This window comes from Akebia trifoliata, chromosome 14, assembly GCF_017979445.1.
Source record: "Akebia trifoliata isolate Shusen 1 chromosome 14, ASM1797944v1, whole genome shotgun sequence".
NCBI lineage: Eukaryota > Viridiplantae > Streptophyta > Magnoliopsida > Ranunculales > Lardizabalaceae > Akebia > Akebia trifoliata.
Genome location: NC_141388.1, coordinates 28,116,011 through 28,140,289, shown reverse-complemented (window position 1 = coordinate 28,140,289; position 24,279 = coordinate 28,116,011). Strand labels below are relative to the sequence as shown.

The following is a 24,279-nucleotide window of genomic DNA, read 5'->3' as shown; positions in this document are numbered from 1 at the left end:
CTATTGGTCACATATAAGACTTAGATACATTCCACAGTCAAAGACATTAGCGTTAATGTCAGGCTTAAAGGAATAGGATGCCACAAACCTCTTGGCATGTCCACCGTGAAGATCAAAACACATTGGCAAGTCAACCCACGTATCTTCCGAGATGTTGTACGTTACAACCCTATAAACGTGTGTAATGTCTGAGGAGGTAACACATACGACACAGTCGTCGTGACCAGCACATGTTGTCTTACTAAGGCCGGGATACACACGGAACATTTCTGGTGGCATGGTTGCAACATGTCTCCATTGGCACATGGCATGGTCAAACTCCCATATTCCAAGAGTTGCATTTGGCTCCCTAAGGACCCCTACAACAAGGATACGGCCAGCACACTTGACTAAATCAATACCGTCCTCCACTCTAAAGGGCATTAGTTGAGGATATATCATTGCGCTACCATGGAGTGAGTCATAGCGCATTAGTCTTCCCTTTTGGCTGAGATAGTATACCATCATTTTATCATCTCTATCAACCATTGTCACTCCTGCCAGTTCTTTCATGGGTTTCCACTGAACATTTGTGTACCATTCTCTCCGTGGTACCTGTTCGAAGAATGTTTTGGCATTGGCATTGTTTGCGATCATTCTAATTGAGCTTACTGGCCTCATCGTCCAATAAGTACTGTCCATGGATGAGAATGTGGCCATAACAAGATCATGCAAGTCCCCAAAAATTACAAACACTTTAAATGACGATCCCATTGCGTGCATTGCAATTGCTTTTATATTGAGATTGATATCTAACCGAGGTAGTGAACGTGCCGACCCAGTTATTGGATTGCACACAATGAGCCTGCCGGTTTTAGAGCTGAAGCACATAAGACCATCAGAGAATGCCATTGGAGTTCTTGGTGTTCCATTGAAATCTATGGGGACAGGAAGGCGAACATGGCGCCAATTCTTGATTTCCAAATCATATACCACATTGGCTGGCGATTGAGAATTGACCATGAAGAACCATGCACCACGATTAAAAAGTTCATGAGAAGTTCTCCGAAAAGTGGGAGATTTGACAAGTGATCTCCATCTCTTACACACCAATTGGCAGCGTATGATGTCAATCATAGGAAGTCGAGCCAACACACTCTCGATGGTGGCATCGTCCAGTTGGTTCCATAGGTCAAGGCCTGGGACCAAGTTGTTGTTTTCATTTATCCTTCTTGACTCATAGCTCTCCCTGCATCATTAGAAGTTCAACAAAATTAAAGATGGAACGACGATGGTCTTGAAATGGGCACATGTAGGGAGACATTCAAAATTTATTGACTTGGGTTGGATTATCTGTACCGTATGGGTATTTTATTTTTAGGCAAGCAAATGGCAAGATTTGAACCTAGGCCAGGGTATCAATTCTTATCAAGCTTTTATCAACTTAGCTAAGTGCCGCCTTCCTTAAATAATCCTTTTATTTCATAGGAATTCATGTTATAGAAAATAGTAGAAAAATGATATTTTGAGAAGTTTAAAAATATAGTTTTCAAAAACAATATATCATTCGGATCCAAGCAGGTCTAGGAATGGATCCATATTTAACTTGTATCCGAATCGGGTAAAAGGACATTAAACAATATTTGACCCATTTTTAATTGGATCTTGAAAAAATAATAATTTAGGATTGTGAAACAAGATAGATAAATCTCTCTTAACTTAAGGAGCCAAACACTTTTTGAAGAGAACACCAGAACAAGTAAAGAATAGTGTGCATGGATAAAAATGCCTTGTATCAAATAATTTGTACTGTGATATATCTTCTCTTTCTACTAACTTTCTTTTATTATACTATTCAAAAGAGAAAATATCACTTATAGAAATGAAAAATATTACATGGTCCTAAAGCCTAAGAATTTTTGATTGACTAACTTTTGTTCTTAAGTTGATGATACAATAATAAAAAATATAAAATATATAGAGAAATTTAACAAAATGAAGCACCAATTTGGATTAATTCCTAAAATGGAGCACTATTGAATTTATTTTCAAAAATGGTCTATGGTTTTAGGAATTAATTTTTTTTACAAAAATGGTAAAAAAATTTGAACAGTAAATTGATAATTTTTTATATTGAAAATACCCATTGCCATGATATTAGAATTTATTTTTGTAAATTGTCAAAAGGATCCTATTGATACAACATTTGATTTTTGAATTACTAAATGTCAACAGGATTCTCTTGACATTAGATCCAAATTATAATTTGTATATTGTCAAAAGGATCCTATGGTCACAACAAATTTTTTTTTTAAATTACTCAATGTCAACGGGATCCTCTTAACATGAGATCATAATTTATTTTTCTATAGTGTCAAAATGATCCTATTCAAAAAGAATATTTACAAAAAAAATATGTTCAATGTCAACATGATCCTCTTGACAGACAATCAATTCTTTTTTTGTATAGTGTCAAGAGGAACCCATTGACAAAGAACATATATATTTTTAAATAAAAAATGTATTTTTGATATAAAAAACTACCAATTTACTGTTCATATGTTTTTTTTTTCAACCATTGTGGTAAAAATGGTAAAAAAATAATTATGAAACTGATAAATTTTCATTTTTGGAACTTAGTTCAATAGTGCTCCATTTTGAGAATTATTCGATTTTCCTTGCATGTTTTGGTAAATTTGCCAAATATATAAGTAGATTTCATTATTGTTCACTTTAATTTCCAAAACATGAAAAATGAGATGACTGGTATTTCAAAGGGGCGATCTCACTGATATAAGGTAACGAGATCACTAATATTTATTTGAAAAGTAACAATCTCGAGATCACTAATATTTATTTGAAAAGTAACAATCTCGTTGGTTATAAAACTAATAATCTCTCAGGTTTGCCACTTTTTAGCAAGGTCGTCACTTTTTAAACCATCAAGATTCTCAATTTTCATATAAATATCAGCGATTTCGCTACTTTATATCAACTAGATTTCCATTTTGAAATACCAGCGATCTCACCCTTCATGTTTTGGGAATTAAAATCAACAGTGAGCCAAAATAAGAATTTCATCATTTTTAGTGCACAGAATGGTAATTTACCCAATTGTAAATTATAAGTGAGATGATTAAGTAAGACAATCCATTTAATTAGCTTTATAAATGAAAAAAATACATAAAACATTAAAGCACAAGAACAAAAGGAAAAGGGGATATGTAAACCTTTTTCTTAATAACATTGTAAGCACTTCGATGATGAAGACTAAAATCACGAACGAAGATAAGAATAGAGGGAAGACGAAAGTCTAAGCTCCTTCTTTCAAATTAGGGCAAAAACTGATTATAATTTTGAGAAAGAGATCTTAAATATTAACTACCAAAATACAAAAATGCCCTCAAAGAAAATTATAAAATTACGCTTAAACATTCAAGATAAAGAATGCGATATTTGTTTAGGAAATGAGAGCGTTACTTATTGTGGTATGGATCCTGTATCTATATATATGTGATCTTTATGGTGAGGAAATCATCCTCACCAAAAATCAGCCCATTCCAAAACTTATAGCCCCATGTTTACAAGGGAAGAATCGTCGACTGTCAATTTTTTGTAAATCATTTTTTATGGGGTATCCTCACAAAAAATCAACCCATTCCGAAACTTCTAACCCATGTAGGACAAAATGCGTAGGGAAAATATATATGTATATATATTTCCCTATAACTCTTTGTAACACTTTTCAAGGGTTAACAAGATAGCCCAATCCCTTCTTCGATATATGGGAGTTTCGTGGCCTTCCATTTTCGAACCTTTAGTCAATGTCTAACTTTTTTTCTCAATTTTTGTTTTAAAATCTGATCTAGGTCATGATTCCTAGAGGATTGAGGTGTTATTACTTTTTGACATGATGATTTATTTATTGTATACAAAGGGCTACATGGAGCTACAAGAGAAAAGAAGTTCAGAGAATTGAATCCCTACTTATTTATGAAGACAACTAAGGGTCATTTATTTATTTTTTTTGAAAAAAAATTATGATTTTAAAATCTTGAAAAAACGAAATCTTCCTACGATATGCATGATTATAGCCCATTTTTTCCTATAATGCTTTTTCCATAGTCAAAAGAATGTCAGATGGAAAAAAAATATTACCTCACACCTTCTTGTCAACATGGATCTCTCTCAACTGTGAAATAAAAAATTACTATAGGTTACTATTGAAAAAAGGTCATAGAAGATTTATTTCTATACATGATTTCAACTAATTTCTTACATAATATCTAAAAATGTACAAACTTTACACTTAGCATATAATATTAATGTGCCCCAATACCACAGCTTCGATATTCATTTAAAATTGTTGGGGGGGGGGGGGGGAGACTAACATTATATTCCTAAGACTTGAAGGGGATGTAAGCATTCTTCAAATTTTTTTATTTTGAAAATCCCTATATGTTTTTTTTCTTTTAGTACAAAATATAAGGGAATTTTGGTACTTATTGAATGGTACATTTTAAAATGTGATAAGTCAGAATGATAATCTTAATTTTTTTTTTTTATTTATTCAAATGAACCAAAGTACCATTTAGAATTTCTAAATTTACAATTCAACAAAAAAAGTAGGGACATTTTTAATTTTCAATTACAATTCTTAGTTTCTGAAACTGACAACATTACCAAATATGCCCTTAATAATTTAGTAAACTTTTTCCAACTAAATGCCCATTGACTTAACCAAAAATATAACTACCCAAATTACCATTTCAACTAATCACCTCCCCACAAGATTGTCACTCTTTATGAAGCTTCAAGATCATTGTGTAATATGAAATAGTAAGTTATTCATCTTGTTTTCTTAAAAGAGTTATCTCATTTTAATGAGCCATGCATTAGCAACGATTTCGCTGCACTTTCTTTACACATCGATGAAATCGCAATTTTTAAAAAATGGTGAATTCCTTGCATTATTTGTTTCATAACTGCAATCAACTACTTTATTCTTTTCAGAGCGATTTAAATCCTAATATGAATTCTTAAATAATAATAAAAATTTATAAGCTCACTCAGATTGTACTTATAGCCTGTGGCAACAATCTGAATGAGTAAATTCTAAGAAGCTCTTATTTTCCAACTTAACTATGTCCTTTGGTCTCGAGTGATCTCTCTATCTCTCGGTAAAAAATCGAAACTAGGGCACATCAATGGAAAAAAGAGTGCTTCTAAGTTGGAGGATCCTAAGTTTTAAGAATGGAAATCTCAGGATCATCTGATTATGTCTTGGCTTCTTAACTTTATGGAACCAAAAATTGCCAAGATATTCACCTTCTTCGAAATGGCTAAGGACCTTTGGGAGTCTGTCAGGAACTTGTATCTCACCAAGATAATGTTACTCAAACATTCCAACTGAAGTAAGAGATTAATGCCTGTAAACACAGAGAAAATTCCTTCACTAAGCGTTTGTGAAAAATGAAGAAATGTGGGACGAACTTAGCATGTATCACCCCCTAAGACAGACCTTTTGACACTACAAAAGAAGGCTGAACAAAACAAAGGTTTTCAACTATTGGCTAACCTAAAGCTCGATTTCCAAAACATTTGGAGTCAGATTTTGATCGGATCGGAAGTTCCCTCTCTTTCGTAAAAGAAAACAAGGAGAAGAGCTATGAGCATTGGATCTAAGTCCACATTACTAACTTTGAAGCAAGTGCTCTAATGGTGGATAAAAGGAAAGGTGAGATACTATGGTGTCGGTATGAACATTGCAACAAGATTAGACACAATAAGGATTGTTGTTGGATCCTTCATCCAAATTTGAAGCCAAAATTTGAGAAAGGGTACAAGAGTGATATGACAACCAATAATACAACATTAGATGACTCTATTTAGTTGGACAACTAGCCAAGTTCTTGTAGCAATTGAATATGCATAATCCCTCCTTTTCAGAACCATTATCTTCTACCGATGTCTCTGGTAATCTCCAAGCCTTATTTTCTTCCATCTCTAATATCAGTACTAGGATTGTGGATTTTGGTGCTATAGATCACATAACTAATGAGCCAAATTCTTTATCTAATTTTACTTCTCAAACTGATAAAACTGTGTTTATTGCCAATGGATCTTCTGTTCCAATTTATGGTTGTGGTCAAATTTAATTTTTTTTCCAAATTATCCTACTTCTAAAGTCTTTATATCCCCTCTTTTCCTTCTAAATTACTCTCTATTGGAAAACTACTAATACTCTAAATTTTGATATTCTTCTCTCACATTTCTATGGTTTTTCTAGATTGGGAAACGGGGATTGTTGAGGGCATCTATTTTCATGGCTTGTACCTACTGAAACAAAATTATCATGCGTTTGCAACTCAAACTTCAAATATGTGGCACAAGCATTTGGGACATTTGTTAGATCACATTATGTCTTTTCTTTTTCCTATTGCATCTTCTCAATTTAGTCCTTGTGAAGTGTGCCAATTTTCTAAACAGACACGTTTACCTTTTAGTCCTTTTCAGTCAGTACTCCACAACAAAATGGTGTTGCCAAACACAAAAATCAACACCTCTGGAAATCTCAGAATGTCTTATGTTTCAGATGCATGTTCATAAACAATATTGGTCTCATGGTGTCCTTGCTACTGTGTACCTAATCAATAGACTTCCTAATTGTATCCTTGGGTTTAATTCACCTCTTGAATCCCTTAAAGTTCACAAAATTGACATATCTCATCTTGGAGTGTATGGGTGTCTATGTTATGTTCATGTTTCTACACCTCATGAAGACAAGCTTGATCCTCGTTCTATCAAGTGCATTTTTCTTGGCTACTCTTCTACTCAAAAAATGTATGTCTATGTTATGTTCATCTTTCTACACCTCATTGAGACATGCTTGATCCTCGTTCTATCAAGTGCATTTTTCTTGGCTACTCCTGCATTAAAAAAAGGTACAAGTGTCTTGATCCGAAGAGGGGAAACTTGTTCTCTCATGGTTTTCGTTTCAATGAAGATTTTTTTTTTTTTCACAATCTGATCGTGATTGGTCCCAGGAGAATTTTCTTGACAATGCGATGCCTCTTCTCATTGTCACTATAGATACAATTGATGTTTCATCGCCACATAAAGATGCCTCACCTGAATCTTCCACTATGGTTCTTCTTGAAGCCCCAACTATGGCCCCACATCAGCATCGATCAACTAAGGTAAGTCATCCTCCAGCTAAAATGCAAGATTTGTATACCTACCATGCTGTAGTTGTTCCTATCCAGAATCATGTAACTAATGATAAGGTGTCTACTTCACATTTGACTTTTTTTTAGCTTTCTTTCTAGTGAGCCCATTAGTTTTCATGAAGCTAACAACCAACCTCTTTGGAGAAAGGATATGGAGGAAGAGCTTTAGGCTCTTAACAAAAATAATACATGGGACATTCTCAGGATTCCTAGAGATAAGAAAATTGTGGGGTGTAGATGGGTGTATAAAGTCATATACAACAGTGATTGATCCATTGAAAGACACAAGGCTCATTTAGTAGCCAAAAGGTTCACACAGACGTATAAAGTTGACTACATGGAAATATTCGCAGCTATAGCCATGATTTCAACTACTTTCTTGCATAATATCTAAAAATGTAAAAAGTTTACACTTAGCATCTAATATTAATGCGCGTCAATACCAATCTCCACTTAGATATTCATTTGAAATTGTTGTGTGTGTGCGGGTGGGGGACTAACATCATATTCCCAAGACTTGAAAGGGATGTTAGAATTCTTCACATTTTTTTTTATTTGAAAAATACCTATATGTTTTTTATCTTTTAGTATAAAATGTAAGGGCATTTTAGTACTTATAGAATGATACATTTTAAATGTGATAAATCTGAATGATATTTTTTTATTTTTGATTTATTTATTTATTGCAAATGAACAAAAATACATTTTTGAAAATCTAAACTTGTGGAGAATGCTAATATCCCATGAGGTGTTGATGTTAACTTTTTTTTCTTTCCAATTACAATTCTTAGTTGCAGAAACTGACAATATTACCAAACATGCTCTTAATAATTAAGTTAGTAAACTTTTTCCAACTAAATGCCCATTGATTTAACCAAAAACTATAACTACCCAAATTACCATTTCAACTAATCGTCTCCCCACAAAATTGTCACTCTTTACAAAGCCTCGAGACCATTGTGTACTTTGAAATGGTAAGTTATTCATCTTGTTTTCTTAAAAGAGTTATCTCATTTTAATGAACCATACATCAGCAACAATTTCATTGCACTTTCATTACACTTTCATTACACAATGATGAAATCGCAGCTTTAAAAAAATGGTGAATTCCTTGCATTATTTGTTTCATAACTGCAATCCACTACGTTATTTATTTCAAAGCGATTTAAACCCAAATAAGAATTCTTAAATAATAATAAAAATTTATAAGCTCAATCAGATTGTACTTATAGCCTGAGGCAACAATATGAATTAGTAAATTCTAAAAATCACTAATTTTCCTACTTGACTATGTCCCTTAGTCTTGAGTAATCTCTCCATCTCTCGGTGGAAAATCGAAGTTAGGGCACATCAATGGTAAAAAGAGTGCTCCTAAGTTGGAGGATCCTAAGTTTGAAGAATGAAAATCTCAAGATCATCTGGTTATGTCCTGGCTTCTTAACTCTATGGAACTAAAAATTGCCGAGATATTCACCTTCTTCAAAACAGTTAAGGAACTTTGAGAGTCTGTCAAGAACTTGTATGGTCACCAAGATAATGTTGCTCAAATCTTCGAACTAAAGCAAGAGATTAATGACTATAAGCGCAGAGAAAATTCCTTCACTAAGTATTTGGAAAAAATGAAGAACATGTGGCGATGAACTCAACATGTATCATCTACATCACCTTGAATAACATCTCCTTTCTGAAAGTACATCTCATAATCATCTATAATAGCGGGTCTGTGATCTCGGGTAAATCTTTTAATGAGAATGAGTAGTTGTGGAACTAGGACCACCACTATTTGAGGAGTGGGTTCTGGTTGGATTACTGCATCTTTTTCTATAACAACTCTATAGATAGGTGAATGCACCAAATGAGGTAAATGTTGTAGAATAAAATACATTGGTGGATCACTACACTTTTCTTCAAATATAATTTTCCTTCACTTTTCACTCCACTATTTTGACCATATTCAAGAAATTTAGTACGATTGGTTTCAACAATCTTCATATGTCTCGACGGACAGAAAAATCTATAACCCTTTGAAAGCGCCCTCGATCCGCGGGGTGCGCGGATCCGCTTTTGACCCTTGAGGTTTGGGAGTCGCCACCTAGTTGTTGTGGTCTAGGAACCAAACTGACTCTAACATGGATAAAAAGAACTAATCTACCATAAAAAATCTGAATTCGGGGATCAAGTTACGGGGTTGGAAGGTGTCACGCACCAACCCCGCCTGGCCAAAGCCGGTCTCTACTAACTTCCCAAGTAAATTACATTGCTAAAACCTAGATAAAAATAAATATAAAAAAAATACATACCTTTCAGATAGCAAGGATTTTACTCCCTCAGATCTGACAAAAAAAAAATTCCTTGTACTGTACTCCCTTGCTTCGTTCTGTTTCCGGATTTGACTTCGGATCTCCTAGATCAAGGTATCTCTTTGTTTCTAAATCTGAACTCTTCAAGTTTGTTGCAGATTTAAGAGTGTTTTTGGAGGGATTTTAGGGGTTTTCTAGACTAAAATTGAAGGGGGGATGTTAGGTAAGGAGTTGGGGCTCCAAAACTAGGGTTTATAGGGGGCTAGGAGAGCTTCTAGACCTACTTCTCTTAGGGTTTATGATTTGATACGAAAATAAGGTGTGAGCACCTCTATTTATAGATATTTTTTAGGGTTGATTTGGATAGAGTTAGTGTTTAATTAGAGATCTTTTAATTAGAGTTGTGTTTTAGTTAAAATTATTTTAGGTAGAATTGTGTTTTAATTATAATTGTTTTAGGTAGAATTGTTTTTAAGTTAGAACTCTATTAGATAGAGTTATTATTTAATTAGAATTCTATTATGACTTTTGGTCTTATTTAATTGACTTTTAATGTTTTGACTTTAGTCTTAATTGATTGACTTTTAATATCTTGACTTCAATCTTGCTTAATTGACTTTAATTTTGACTTCAGTCTCACTTAATTGACTTTAATACCTTGACTTCAGTCTTGCTTGATTGACTTTAAATTTTTGGAGAACCCCCCTCTAAAATATCTTTAATTCTTTGGACCCCGAAATGGAGGGGTCCTTAAAAAAATATCTCACGAACCCTCAACAATTTTGCTTGAGAGCCCGATTGATTGATTTCTTTGATTCAAAATTTTAAATTAATTCCATCAATGTTTCACTTTAATTATTTAATATTTTATTTATTAATTTCGAATTTTTTAATTATGAAAATTATGAAATTACCGTTTTACCCCCGGAGATGACTTTTCACGTTTCAAGTCGGTTTTTAATGCTCTAGGATGTTTTAGAATCGGTTTTTCGTAAGGAATTCAATGAGAATGTTGGTTTGTGTCATTTATGAAAATTTTTATGTGAAATGATTGTGAACTTAATGAGGGGCATTTTCGTAATTTTGTCAAATTCTGTTGAAATTGGTGAAATGATTTATTTGATTTCGATTTATTATTTTATGTGTTTGAATGGGTTTTCCCAAGCGTAATGTAGGCTCTAGGGTTGTTTTGAGGTTAGGGGTATTTTGGTAATTCGGTCAATTTTTAGTGATTTTTATCGTGAAGCTTCTTTTTGGTCTGCAAGATGATGATTTCTATGTTTCTGGAGTCGTATTTTCCTAGCGTAGTGTGGTTTCTAAGGTTTTGTTAGTTTGAGATACCTCATCCGGATTTCTGAAACACATCTGGTAACAAAATAAAGCAATGGAATACACATCCATCATTGGGAATCATTGCGATCGGGTTGACGAGTTGATTAATCAGGCGGATGCAAAAATGGGGTGTCTACACCCTTAGATCTCTTGGGATAACTAAATAAGTAACAAGTTGTCGTTCGACAATCAAATTTTTTCTGATTTGGATTCAACAACTTTGTCTCAATAAGACAACCCCAAACATGAAGATGGCCAAGATTTGGTTTCTTACCAGTCTATAACATGAAAAGAGTTTCTAGAACTGCTTTGCATGGAACTCTTGTAGACACCTAAATTTGACCGAGCCCTCGATACAAAATGCCTTAAAGTCCATAAAAATGGGGATAGGCCTTAAGGCCCCAAACCTTCAAAACGTATTTATTTTCTTTTAATAAATGACTCAAGAGCCTACCAAATGGCCCATGGACCCAAACCTATCTCACCCCACCTATATAATTCTCAATCCATCACCATAAGTATTCAACCCACTACCTACTACCCATTACCATACCCAAGCCCAACCTACCACCTAAACCCATTGACTTCCAAACCCAACAATCCAAGCCCAACCAATCTACCGAAACCCAATTCTCAACCCATCCCTACCCTAATCCAAATCAACTCAACCCAACATTATCTTACCCAAGCCCAATCATTCTCAAACTCAAGCCCGTTGACTTATCAACCCAACACCATACCAATCCAACCCACTACCTAACCATCCTACCCAAGTCCAATATCACAACCAATCAACTAAGATCATCAAGGTACGACACATATCTCCACCTCAACTCACCTTTCTCATCTAACAACCTATCCCCAACACCTTTTCTCTAAAAAATGACATCAATTTATTACTCTCTTCTAACCTACCCTCATTATTCTCTACAAATACTTTCTCACAAGTCAAACCCACACCATCTTCTCTAATCAAACACTCATTCTCTCTAATCAACGCATCTAATACTCCATCTCCATACCCCTTTTGACACATGTCACCACCTCCTCCACCCTCCAAAAAATCTGATCAATTATCCTCTTACACAACCCATTCTTTTAATCGAAATCCACTCCCCTTAACTCACCAAGCACTCAATCAATCAACTACCATCTTATACCCTCATTCTCTCAACCAAACACTATTCATTTCATTCCACTTAACACTCAACTCAAATGGGTTCAAAGATCCAACCCATTTGGGTAACAAATGATCCATTTCAACCTCCTTACACAAATGCCCTTTCATCACCCTTAATTTACACACTCCCTCTCACAAATCCCAAATCATTCTACTCATTTTTATCATTTCACCCCAACCTACCCCTAAAATAACCTTCAAATTCCTATAAAAACCCCTTGATTCTTAACTCACACTACCTAATGCTTGAATTCCTAAGGACTTAAAAAATCACTTCCATTCAGACTAACACTCTTTCTACTCTCAACTCTTTATTAACAACTCATCACTCATTCTCAACTTCCTACTCTCTTAAGTCAATCAAGAAAATTTAAGGAAGTATATTTCTTGAAGATAAAAGAAGATCAATAAGATCAAGGTGTGTTTTGGACAAAAGAGAATTCTACTTTTTCCCTTTCTCTACACCTGCGCCCATACTACTAAAGCTTCGAACCATCGAAGGGCCTCTTTTTTAATAAGAGTGTTATCAATGGTTTAAACTAACATCAAAGTCCCTTGGGGGCACAAATCAGATTTTTCCAACCTTTTTTTTTTCTTTTCAAAATCGATCGAATCCGAAGTTACCACCAACGATGGAGGGAATAGGATGCCTAACACCTTCCGTACTCCCTAATATGAATCCCCTTACCTAGATCCAAGATTGTACCAATGTACCTTATCCGTACGAGAATCACTAGATGTAAAAAAATGAATTTTCTAAGAAATATATCATAGATGACCATTTACATCCTTCTGCAAAAAGAATGGTGGCGACTCCAAAATCCCAAAGTGGTTGAGTTATTCGAAAATGAAGAATCTCATGTCTACAACTTGGTCACTCCACTAGGGAGCATACTAGCTGGTCCGATTCTTTTTTCGATTCAGTCATGTTTTTAAAACAAAAATATTTGTTTTCATTTGCGTTCATCTACTAACGTTTGCTATGCCTTTCTTTTGTTTTTATTTTTTTTATTTTTTATGGGAGAATGGATATAATATTTACTTAATTATGCTTCTCGTTTATTTTTTTATTTTATTTTGGGACAAATAATATAAGGATGGATACACTTTAAAACAAATGCACGTGCACATGCATTGCCAATGCACAAACCACCCTCTTTTTTATTAAAATCTTAGCCCCGAATGCTACTACTTTCAAGCCCCCAGAGATCGCTGTTTTGGGTGGCGGGAAGGAGAACATCCACCTTATTCACCAACCTAAGATGTTGACACTCCGGTGTACATCGAGGTTTGAAGAATGGGTATCCGAAAAACCAGCCATAAGCCCACATGCATCGAAGCGAGATTAATAGACTTAGGACACTAATATCTTCAAAATAAAATGCGTATTTATCCCATGTTCATATGTTGTAATTTTAATTTTAGCCCACGAAGGCAAGTTGTATAGATTTTAGGCCGTTTTTCCTTAGTTTTTCTTTGTATGTCCCCCAGGTAAAGGGAAAAAATCGTTTTTCCTTTATGTTGTGCATCATAAAAAAAAATTGGCCCAAGCTAAAATTTAGAAGCAATGTTCCTAAAAAAAGTTTCAAAAATTAAGGTTCTGGTCTGTATCTAAGCACTAATCAGTATAAAAGTACTCAGTCCGTGCATTAAAAACGAACCTTAAATTTTTGTTTTTTTTTGCTCATTTCATCGCTTACAACAGTCCTGACAACATTTCTCTTAGAATTTATTTTTTATTTTGAGTTCTAAGGCTTAAAATGATCAAATTAACCATTTTTATCGTTAAGCTTAGGGCCTACTACTCGCCACTTTTTGCTTGATCCAAACGGAACTCGCCTACACACCACCGATTAAAATTGATTCACCCAACGTAATGCATTATCAACCTCGATGACAATCAAACTTGCCATCATCCATCATTGAGAATCAATCCAAATCAAGTCCATGGCCCGAATCTAATTCAAAATGAGTCGACGCCCCATATCCATTTTGAAATAGGTTTACGACCCATATCCACTTCGAATATGGGTCCATGACCCATATCCACTGCAAAATGGTTCCACGATCCATATCCATTTCGAATATAGGTTTACAACCCTAAAAGCACCCTTAATCCGTGGCGTGTGTGGATCCACTTTTGATTTTTGAGATTTGGGAGTCACCACCTAGTTATTATGGTCTAGGAATCAAATATTGACTCTAATAGATAAAATGCTAATCTACAAAGAGAACAGATTCGGAGATCACGTTACGGGATTGAAAGGTATTAGGCACCAATCCCGCCCGGCAAACACCGGTCTTTACTATTTTTTTTAAAATGATTACATTGCTAAAATAACTAAAACCAATAAATAAATAAAAAAGATAAGAAGTATACCTAGATGATTGCAATGATTTGTTCCCTCAGGCTGGCGGAGAGACTCCTCGTATAAGATTCATTACTTTGTTTTCGTCACTAAATCTGCTTTTGATTTTCAAGTTGAGGTATCTAGATCTGAATATTTTCTGTATATTTTTAAAAGATTTCTAGATATTTTTGAAAGGTTTCTAGGTATTTTTTGAGTAAAAACAGGGATTTGGATGATAGGTAGGGAGTTAGAACTTTCAAAATTAGGGTTTGGAGGAGGCTAGGAAGATTTTTTGACCTATTTTTTATAGGGTTTATTTTAATCAGCGAAATTAGGCTATAGATGATCTATATTTATAGAGATTTTTTAGTAGAGTTGGTGTTAGATTAGGTATCTTAGGATAAGGTGAATTAGGATTTTGACTTAAGTCTTATTTGATTGACTAGGTTTCTTTAGATTAGGGTTTTGACTTAAGTCTTATTTGATTGACTAGATTTCTTTAGATTAGGATTTTAATTCTTACGTACAATGAAAGAATATATTTTTGATTTTTGGAGAATCCCCCTTAATTATATTTTAATTCTTTAGGCCCCCAGATGGAGGTGTCTTTTAATAAATATCAGGGGACTCCACTTAAATAAGTGGACGACCATCCACAATTTTGCCTAAGGGCATAATTGATTAATTTTCTTGGTTCAGATTTTTAAATTAATTTAATTAAGGTTTCACTTTATGTTAATTAATGTTTTATTTATTAATTTCAAAATTTTAAATTATTAAAATTAAAAAATTACCATTTTACCCCCGAAGAGAACTTTTGCGTTTCAAGTTATTTTTCGATGATCTGCAATGTTTTGAAATCGATTTTTCGTAAGAAATTCAATGGGATTATCGATTTGTGTGACTTATGAAATTTTTGTATGAAATGATTGTGAACATTATGAAAGGCATTTTTGTAATTTTGTCAAATTTGGTGAAAATTGGCAGAATGGTTTATTTGATTTTAATTTACTATTTTATGTATTCGAAAGGATTTTCCTAAGTGTAATGTAGGCTCTAAGGATGTTTAGGGGTATTTTGGTAATTTAATCATTTTTTAGTAATTTTTCTCGTAAAATTTCTTTTTATATGAATTATAATGATTTCTATGTTTTGAGGTCATATTTTCCTAACGTAACATGATGTCTATAGTTTTGTTTATTTGAGATACCTCATCCGAATTTCTGAAACATACCTAGTAACAAATACAAATATTAGAATATTCATCCATCATTAGGAATCGTCATAATCGGGTTGACGAGTTGATTAATCAGGCGAGTGCAAAAATGGGGTGTCTACAGATGCCTCTCTTTGGTAGAGGGTTAAAGAAAACTTGATAGCAAATCTATTTTGGTAGATAGTGCAATATCCGAATGTCAAAGGTAGTGATAGTTCATTTTGCAGCCTGATTTAGTAATTCGTCTGGATGTTCGGATCCTTGAGGTTAAAACTCTCCCCGAGCTAAAAGATGTCAGATCCTTGAGTGCGAACTCTTACTAACAATGTCAGATCATTGAATTTTAGAAAATTTTCCTTGACAAAAAGTGCAATGTGTGTATTTGAGATCTGAAATAAATCTCAGAGGATCTGAGCAAAAACTTAGCATAATCTGAGTATAAACTGAGCAAAATCTGAGAAAACCCTCGACGACATCTGAGCAAAATTCGAGATAGCCCTCGACGGCATCTGAGCAAAACTAAGCAAAATTTGAGAAAATCCTCGGTGGCATTTTAGTAAAATTCAAGATAACCCTAGGCACATCTGAGCAAAATCCAAGAAATCATCGACGGTATCTGAGCAAAATCTGAGAAAACCCTCGGCGGTATCTGAGCAAAATCTGAGATAACCCTCAGCTCCATCTGAGTAAAATCCAAGAAAACCCTCGGCGGTATCTAAGAAAAATTTGAGAAAACCCTCGATGGCATCTGAGCAAAATCCAAGAAACTTTCGGTGTTATCTGAACAAAATCCGAGAAACCCTCAAGGGTATCTAAGCAAAATCAGAGAAAATCCTCGGTGGCATCTGAGAAAAATCTAAGAAAATCATCGATGGCATCTGAGCAAAATCTGAGAAAATCCTCGGCGATATCTGAGAAAGAATGAATAAATCTGGAAAATAATGGATAAATCTGAGAATGAATGAATAAATCTGGGAATGAATCAATGAATATAGGAAAGAAAGAATGCCTTATCTCCTGTTCTATGTGAAAGGGTAATGAGTTAATATCTGGGCAAAACTAAATATGAGATAAAAAACACTTCTGTTTAAACCTCAAGTTTTTTTTTTCAAAAATTTTATGAACTTAAAACCTGAATTTTAATTTCCTTTGAATCTCAGGGGTTTTCAAAAAATTGCTATCCAAAGGGTATCCTTGAATTCGGGGTTCCCATTTTCCTTTAAGATTAACATTGATCAAGCTTGAGAACAAAAATGCCCCTAGTTTGACAGGATACATTGCACTGGAGATAATTGAACGCAATTTTTAGAAAAAATGCCCCTAGTGCAAAGGGGAACACTACATGCTATAGAAAAAAAGAAAATGCCTCATGTTATGAAGGTTTGAAATATTTGATTACCACAAGCGCAATAAAGATTCAACTTTTAATTTTAATTTTTTACATTGAAGATTTTGAGTCAGGCTCAAGAGAACAAAATATTTCCTTTTGAGATTCATTGTAGAATCCACCATTTTCCCTCTTGGTTCACTTGGAGAAGTAGAAATTTTCAGATCAATCGTAGACAATAATCGTAGCTTCTGAGTCCTTGCCTGGTTTAAGCTAGGTATTGAAACTTGGTCATTCAGACTTTTGATGTTTCGGCTCGGACCGCTTTTTTAGCCTTTCCACTTAACGGAGATTTTTTGTTGCTCTAACTTTTGCTTAGATTGCCCTTTTAAGTTTTCGATCTAGCGAGTTTTATATTTTTTATTTTTTGCTCTGATTGTTGTCAAGGCCATCCTTTTTAATTTTGAACCTTGCGAGCTTGCCTTAACTTTTGCCTAAGTCGTCATTTTAGGTTTTCAACTTAGAAGACTTTTTCCCTTGGTCTAATTGTTGTCAAGGCCATCCTTTCAGATTTTTAACCTTACGAGCTTGCCTTAATTTTTTCCTAAGTCACCCTTTAGGGTTTTCAACCTAACAGGCCCCGTTTTTATTTTTCTTCATTTTTGAACTTCTGGAGTTACTATTTGATCATGATTTACTACCTTCCTTGACTTTTTCACATGATACTTAGGAGGACTTTCATGGGTAAGCTTAGGATTACGACATAAGAAAGGAATTTTGAGGCACAAAAACCCTGAATGCCCCTTGTGTGGTATTTCTTTTCAATTATTTTCTTTTTTCCTTTGAGTTTTCTTCCCTATTTTGACGATATTTCTTTTTCTTTTGAATTTTTTTCTTTTTGAATTTTTTTTTTGTGGGGAAATCTATTTTTTTATTTTGATGTGGTCGGGCCTGAAATAGCTTTTCAAGTTGCCTACGTACCCCAGAATTTTATGTCAGACCAAAATGTAGTTCGAATTTTCCCTCCCCTAGGTCGAGTTATCGGGCTGAGAAAGAAAAAAGAATTTTTTTTTTAAAAGATTGCAAAGGGCTGAGAAAGGAGATGTTGACCTGGGTAACAGGAAATTTATTCGGTCGAAGATGGTCTCCTTAAATGTAGTACCACTTGATTTGGTCAAGGTTGGATGGTTCTAGTGGTTCAATTATACCATGATCTTGAAGTCTGACGGCTTTTCCAAATAGTATTTTCTTAATGAATTAATCTCTCCAATTGGGTTCAGACTTCTTCTTATAATTGAGGAGAGTGCTTAATTTTCTTTGAAGTCTGATGGTTAAATACTTGACTTATAAGTAGCGAACTTTAACATTTTTATCAAATGTGCGAGCGATTCTTCTTTGATAAGTTTGCACATGGTACAAAACTCTAAGTTGTTTTCTTCAATCAAGTTTAGCTATTCGTACCCAATGACGAGCCTAGTCTATTTTTAACAATTGACATTCCATCAAGACCTTGAGATACGGGATTTGCCTTTTAACTAGTAAGATTGTTTCTGTATCATGCACTACACGGTAGAAAGTAGTTTCAGTGAAAAACTATAGTGCAACCGGTAACTTCTCTAACCAATCCCGGTTTGATTGACACATTTTCCTGATGATTATTTTGAGATTCTTTATTAGCTGCTTCAACCTTTCCATTAGTCTAAGAACGTAAGGGGATGATTTGTGATGTCAGATCCTGAACTTTGTACATAGAGTAATGACCTAAGCTTTGATGTATAACCCAGATATCAGCTCCAAAGGTACCCCATATCGACTGATATTATGTGCTTGAATAAACTTTACAACTCGAGATGTAGTGAGGATAGCGCTGATACATTTTATAACATCTCATTGGTGTTTTCATTTCATCGAGTGAGTATCTATTCCATGTCGGATAACACCTAAGCTTGCACCTAACATATCTTCATATGATCAATTATCCCCTCGTGTTCATCTAGGGATAGGATGGTTTCTACTTGAATTTCTTAGGAATTTTTTGTTTTGAGGTCAATGACCTTTGCTTTCTTGACTAAAGGTTGAGCCTGACCCTTATCTTCTTGTTTAGGAAAGAAATCCATCCTTAAAGTCAGATTAGTAGTTAATTCGTTAATGCATTCGAGGTATTAAAAAATTTCTTTTATTCAGATAGGGCAACAGATGCCATTCTAGACTTGGCAAACGAACTCGACTCACAGAAATAAAAGGGATAGACACAACTAAAGAAGACATAACCTTACTGAAAAAAGGACTCGAGCTAACCCAAATGACTTATGAAAACTCAAGACAAGTACCCACAATGAGCTTGATTAGGATTGAGACATTGCTTACAACCGGTAGGACTAATGCACTATGATCTTTAGGGAACAACTGTGTAATTTTAAAAGATTTTGAGGTCATTTCTGACGATTCACTTGGCGTTGACGTTCGTTCTAACTGACAGGACTAGTGACCCTAGCAAAATGGTGAATGATTGAGCTTAGGTACAATGATAACCTTGTAACCACATCCAAGGTGGATTATCAATTTCAGTGTTACCCCCTTGATACATTTTAATGAATCCTGATATTTTATTGAATATAGTGCACCAATCCATTTATGCAATGATTATTCAGAAGGAAAATAATTCAATTACACGCTTGAAAATTATTGACAAATAATGTTTTCATTGAATAAAAACTTTTACAAATCTGATTATTTTTTTCAATTATTTTATTTTTATAAAAACATATTTTAATAATTTCTCAAAGTCTATGCAAAAAAAAGTAAATTTTTTGTAAAAATCTTTTTTTTTTAGAAAAATATATTTCAGAAAATTTTCAAAATCTATTCAAAAAATAGATCTTTTGTAAATCATTTTCCTTCATTTTCTTATCTTTTCTTTTGAAAATATTTTCCTTCTTTCAAAATGGGTTGTGACCCGAATTAGAAAAATGTTTGAATACCATTTTGATATAAATGGTCCGACCCATCGTGATTGTTAAATAGAAATAGACTGGATCATCATGAATCATTACCCATTTAAAATGGATTCTTTATTGGGTTGGTTCACCCAGTGATATGATAACCTTGAATCAGATTAAATAAAAAGTTTGCTTATCTTGAGGACAAAACTATAACTTCCTAATCTCAACATTTGTAAAGTCCATTTCAGAAAAATAACCCGGAAAACCCATGATAAGTTCGAGTCGTGATCTATAGGAAGGTTTCTAGACTCTAGGTTTACTACGTGCAATCTAGTCACCCTTGTCCATGTGCACCTCTCAATCAGACGGTACGTGGTGACTTAGTTTGATATACCGTATATGTGATAATTTAAAACTCAAACTCAAATCTTTAAAGTCAAAAGCAGTCGGTTTAATCCCCAGTTGAGAGGTGGCGCATGATGCTGAGCAATGGCACTCTTAAGTCACCTCTCGTCTAGAATAGATGTAGTCTATCCCCTTTGTACTGTAGTACATCGGGGCAGGATCTCGTTTAGGCACTGATTTTAACCAAGAAGTGCATTTGTATACCTTAAGGTACATCACTGGATTTGTGATTTTCATTAATGACATCGCATCTCTGAAGAGACCGGGCCACGCACTAGTGTCACGTTGGCTATAGAGGATATGTAAGTGTGCAATGCAACAAAATAAATGTGCCATAGTGTGTGCAAAACAGGGTGGGGTGTACTCAGGGCCTTTTTCAAATAAATGGGCCCGTGGGCCAGATCAAATCACCAACATATGGACAATAAATACTGATCAAGAAAGAATACATCCATAACAATTAGTTCGAGATCAAAATAGGCATATCTCATGTATATATCAATTAAGAGCATGGCATCACAGACGGGTGATTAATTAGCACCGCAAAAATAATCAATAATTGACTAATCATAGGCACAAGAAATATGTAAAAAAATAAACTTAAATAGCAAAAAAATTTATTATTTATGGTTCAATCAAAGATCACTTTGGGTGACCCTAACCAAATTGAGATTCTCAAAGAATATTAAGTTGAGAATATAATGATGGTTGTAGGGATAAGGAGCGATGAGCCTTTTTTTCTTTTTTTTTAAAGACATGTAGGGCAAATCGTTTGAGAACATAGGCTAACTTGAATAACTCATCAAGTTTCAAATTTTACTAAGGCTCTTTAGCTAACATGGTCATCTCATTGATAATCCGATTTCATAGCTTTTTTAGATTTGATGAAAAAGAATTTGGATCCAAGAACACCATTCAATTTTAAAAAAAATAATTAATACTTAGATCCAAGGTTTTGAAAATGGGTGGCTATGAATTCACATTAAAAAAATTGAAAAGAATTTGATGAACAAATAATTGTATTGAAGGAAAAATAATTTTTCTTTTAAATCATGTTCAATACAAACTCAAAGATCCTTAGTAAGATATAAATCCTACTAGGTTAGTAAGTTAATCACATTCACTTAAGATGCATGACTTTTATAATAAAATAAAATAAAAAAATTAACCAAATTCAGAATGCTGCCCACATAATTTTTTTTTCACGTAAATGACGAGTGGACTGCTATTGCCACATCAACTTCTACTAATGCCCCTATCGACTCTCATGTATGTCAATTAAAGTAACCGCACTCAGCTGATATTATGTTAGTAACAATTGGTATGGCAATAACAATCCCAAGAACTCCCCAAAATCGTTCTCTCTTTGACAACAGCGTAAGGGCTGCGAATGAATCCTCCAAAACAAACAAAACCCCAATTTTCTTTTAATCTTAACAACTCAATACCCAAAAATACTCCCCACAGAAATCAGAAATCAGAAATCAAGAATTCCAAAAGTAGCTCAAATTCCTTCGTTGAACACTTCTTGAGTCTCAACTGGAATCGAGGGTGTTGTTGTAAGTGCTGATGATGGAAGAAGAAGGCGATGAACTGAAAGAGAATGATGATAATGGGCAACTACTGGTGAGGCTGAAAATCAGGGTGATACGATGTGGCTATAATTTGAGTTTGCGAAGCCGATGAGGGTGATGGAAAATAAAGGTGAGTGAAGTTGTAGTTTTAATGGTAGAAGCAAATTCGAAGGTTTGGTTTCAATGACTGAAACGAGTAGGAAAGATGAAGTTGCAAGTGGTTTGGTTGGATCTGTTTGGTAAGGGAAGACGATTTGAAGAAAAATTTTGCTTCTTCTTCTTCGTTTTCTTCTTGTTTTCTTTATACTGTGTTTTCTCTATTGTTGGAATCGAATTCATTAAAGGAAAAAAGAATAAATCCAATTCTACAAATCGATGATTAAAAACAAAATCATGCCCTTTGATACCCAAACATCAAGAATTTGTTTGAAGCTTTGAATTTGGAAGATTTTAAAGGTTGGAGAGAAGTCAAAGAAAAGAGAGAGAGAGAAAGAAAGAAATGAAGGACGTTTTCCTTCTTGTTGTCCTTCTTTCTTCCTTAGGAGAAGAAAATAAAAAAAGAAAAAAATGGTTTTTTGCTAACAGCATATTGGTACAATAGTGCTGTTTTTTTTTTTTTTTTTTTTTTTTTTGCTATTTTTTGTCTAAAAAATTGTCAAAGGACAGATCAAACACATGCCTAAAAAACATAAATAATACCAAAAAATAATTCACACACGTACCCTGAAAAAACTTCATGATCCAACAATTATCATCCCATCCTCAATAAAGCCTTCCTTTTAAAATCTTGAATTATTTATGACCCTTGATTGAACCAAAAAAAAAGGTGTCAAAACAAAGTATTCAAAATCTAAACAAATAATCAATAATTGAACCAAAAAGAGAATGATAAAAGTAAAAATAAACAGATAAACAAATAACTAAAAAAAAATATAACTAGGTCAGTTTGGCAATGTTCCCATACTTGAGGCTTTTCAAGTGATCCTCAATAATCCTCAGTGGAGTCGTCAGTGAAAGCGCCATTGATCCGCGAGGTGTGCGGATCCGCTTTTGATTTTTGAGGTTTGGGAGTCGCCACCTAGTTATTATGGTTTACTAACCAAATATTGACTCTAATAGATAAAATGCTAATCTACAAAGAAAACATGTCTAGGGATCACGTTACAGGATTGGAAGGTATTAGGCAAGAACCCTACCCAACAAACGTCGGTCTCTACTATTTGTCAAAAAATGATTGCATTGCTAAAAGACCTAAAACTAATAAATAAATAAAAAAGATAAGAAATATACCTAGATGAACGCAACGATTTATTCCCTTAGGCTGGCGAAGAGACTCCTCGTATGAGATTCCTTATTTTATTTTCGTCACTAGATCTGCTTCTGATCTCCAAGTTGAGGTATGTAGATCTGAATATTTTCTGTGTTTTTTTTAAGGATTTCTAGATGTTGTTGAAAGGTTTCTCGGTGTTTTTAAGTAAAAGTTGGGGTTTGGATGATAGGTAAGGAGTTAAGGCTTCAAAATTAGGGTTTGGAGGAGGTTAGGGAGACTTTTTGACATATTTTTTCTAGGATTTATTTTGACCTGCGAACTTAGGTTGTGGAGGCTCTATATTTATAGAGTTTTTTGGGTAGAGTTGGTGTTGGATTCGGTCTCTTATGATAAGGTGAATTAGGGTTTTGACTTAAGTCTGATTTGATTGACTAGGTTCTTTAGATTAGGATTTTAATTCTTACATACAATGAAAAAATATATTTTTAATTTTTGGAGAACGCCCATTAATTATATTTTAATTCTTTATGCCCCCAGATGGAGGGGTCTTTTAATAAATATCAGGGGGCTCCACTTAAATAAGTGGGCAACCATCAACAATTTTGCCCTGAGGGCTTGATTGATTAATTTTCTTGATTCAGATTTTTAAATTAATTTTATTAAGATTTCACTTTACGTTAATTAATGTTTTATTTATTAATTTCAAAATTTAAATTGTTAAAATTAAAAATTTATTATTTTATTCTCGAAGAGAACGTTTGCGTTTCAAATTGTTTTTCAATGTTCTGGGATGTTTTGGAATCGATTTTTCGTAAGAAATTCGATGGATTATTGGTTTGTATCACTTGTGAAATTTTTTGTATGAAATGATTGTGAACCTTATGAGGGGCATTTTCGTAATTTTATCAAATTTGGTGAAAATTGATGGAATGGTTTATTTGTTTTCAATTTGTTGTTTTATGTGATCGAAAGAGTTTTTCTAAGCGTAATGTAGGCTCTAGGGATGTTTAGGGGTATTTTGATAATTTAATCATTTTTTTAGTAATTTTTCTCGTAAAACTTCTTTTTGTCTAAAGAATGATGATTTCTATGTTTTGAAGTCATATTTTCCTAGCGTAGCATGGTTTATAAAGTTTTGTTTGTTTGAGATACCTCATATAAATTTTTGAAACAT

At 33.9% G+C, this 24,279-nt stretch overlaps 1 protein-coding gene across 1 annotated transcript; it reads right to left on the bottom strand.

Annotated features, from left to right (window-relative positions):
• On the bottom strand, nt 1-22,858 carry LOC147386662 (F-box only protein 13-like). The gene is made up of 2 exons (XM_086424596.1): nt 22,800-22,858; nt 1-1,228 (listed from the first exon to the last, which is right to left on the bottom strand). Exons 1-2 carry the CDS (start codon nt 22,856-22,858, stop codon nt 1-3), a joined length of 1,287 nt encoding a protein of 428 aa, XP_086280722.1.
• Nucleotides 22,859-24,279: the final 1,421 nt, after the last annotated feature.

Bases quoted from the DNA above. Each gene is read 5' to 3' on its own strand.
- LOC147386662 (XM_086424596.1), bottom strand. From the start codon at position 22,858: ATGGCGCTTTCACTGACGACTCCACTGAGGATTATTGAGGATCACTTG. The intron at 1,229-22,799 runs GTATGGGAACAT...CTAATGATGCAG, and splicing joins GATCACTTGAAAAGCCTCAA to GGAGAGCTATGAGTCAAGAA.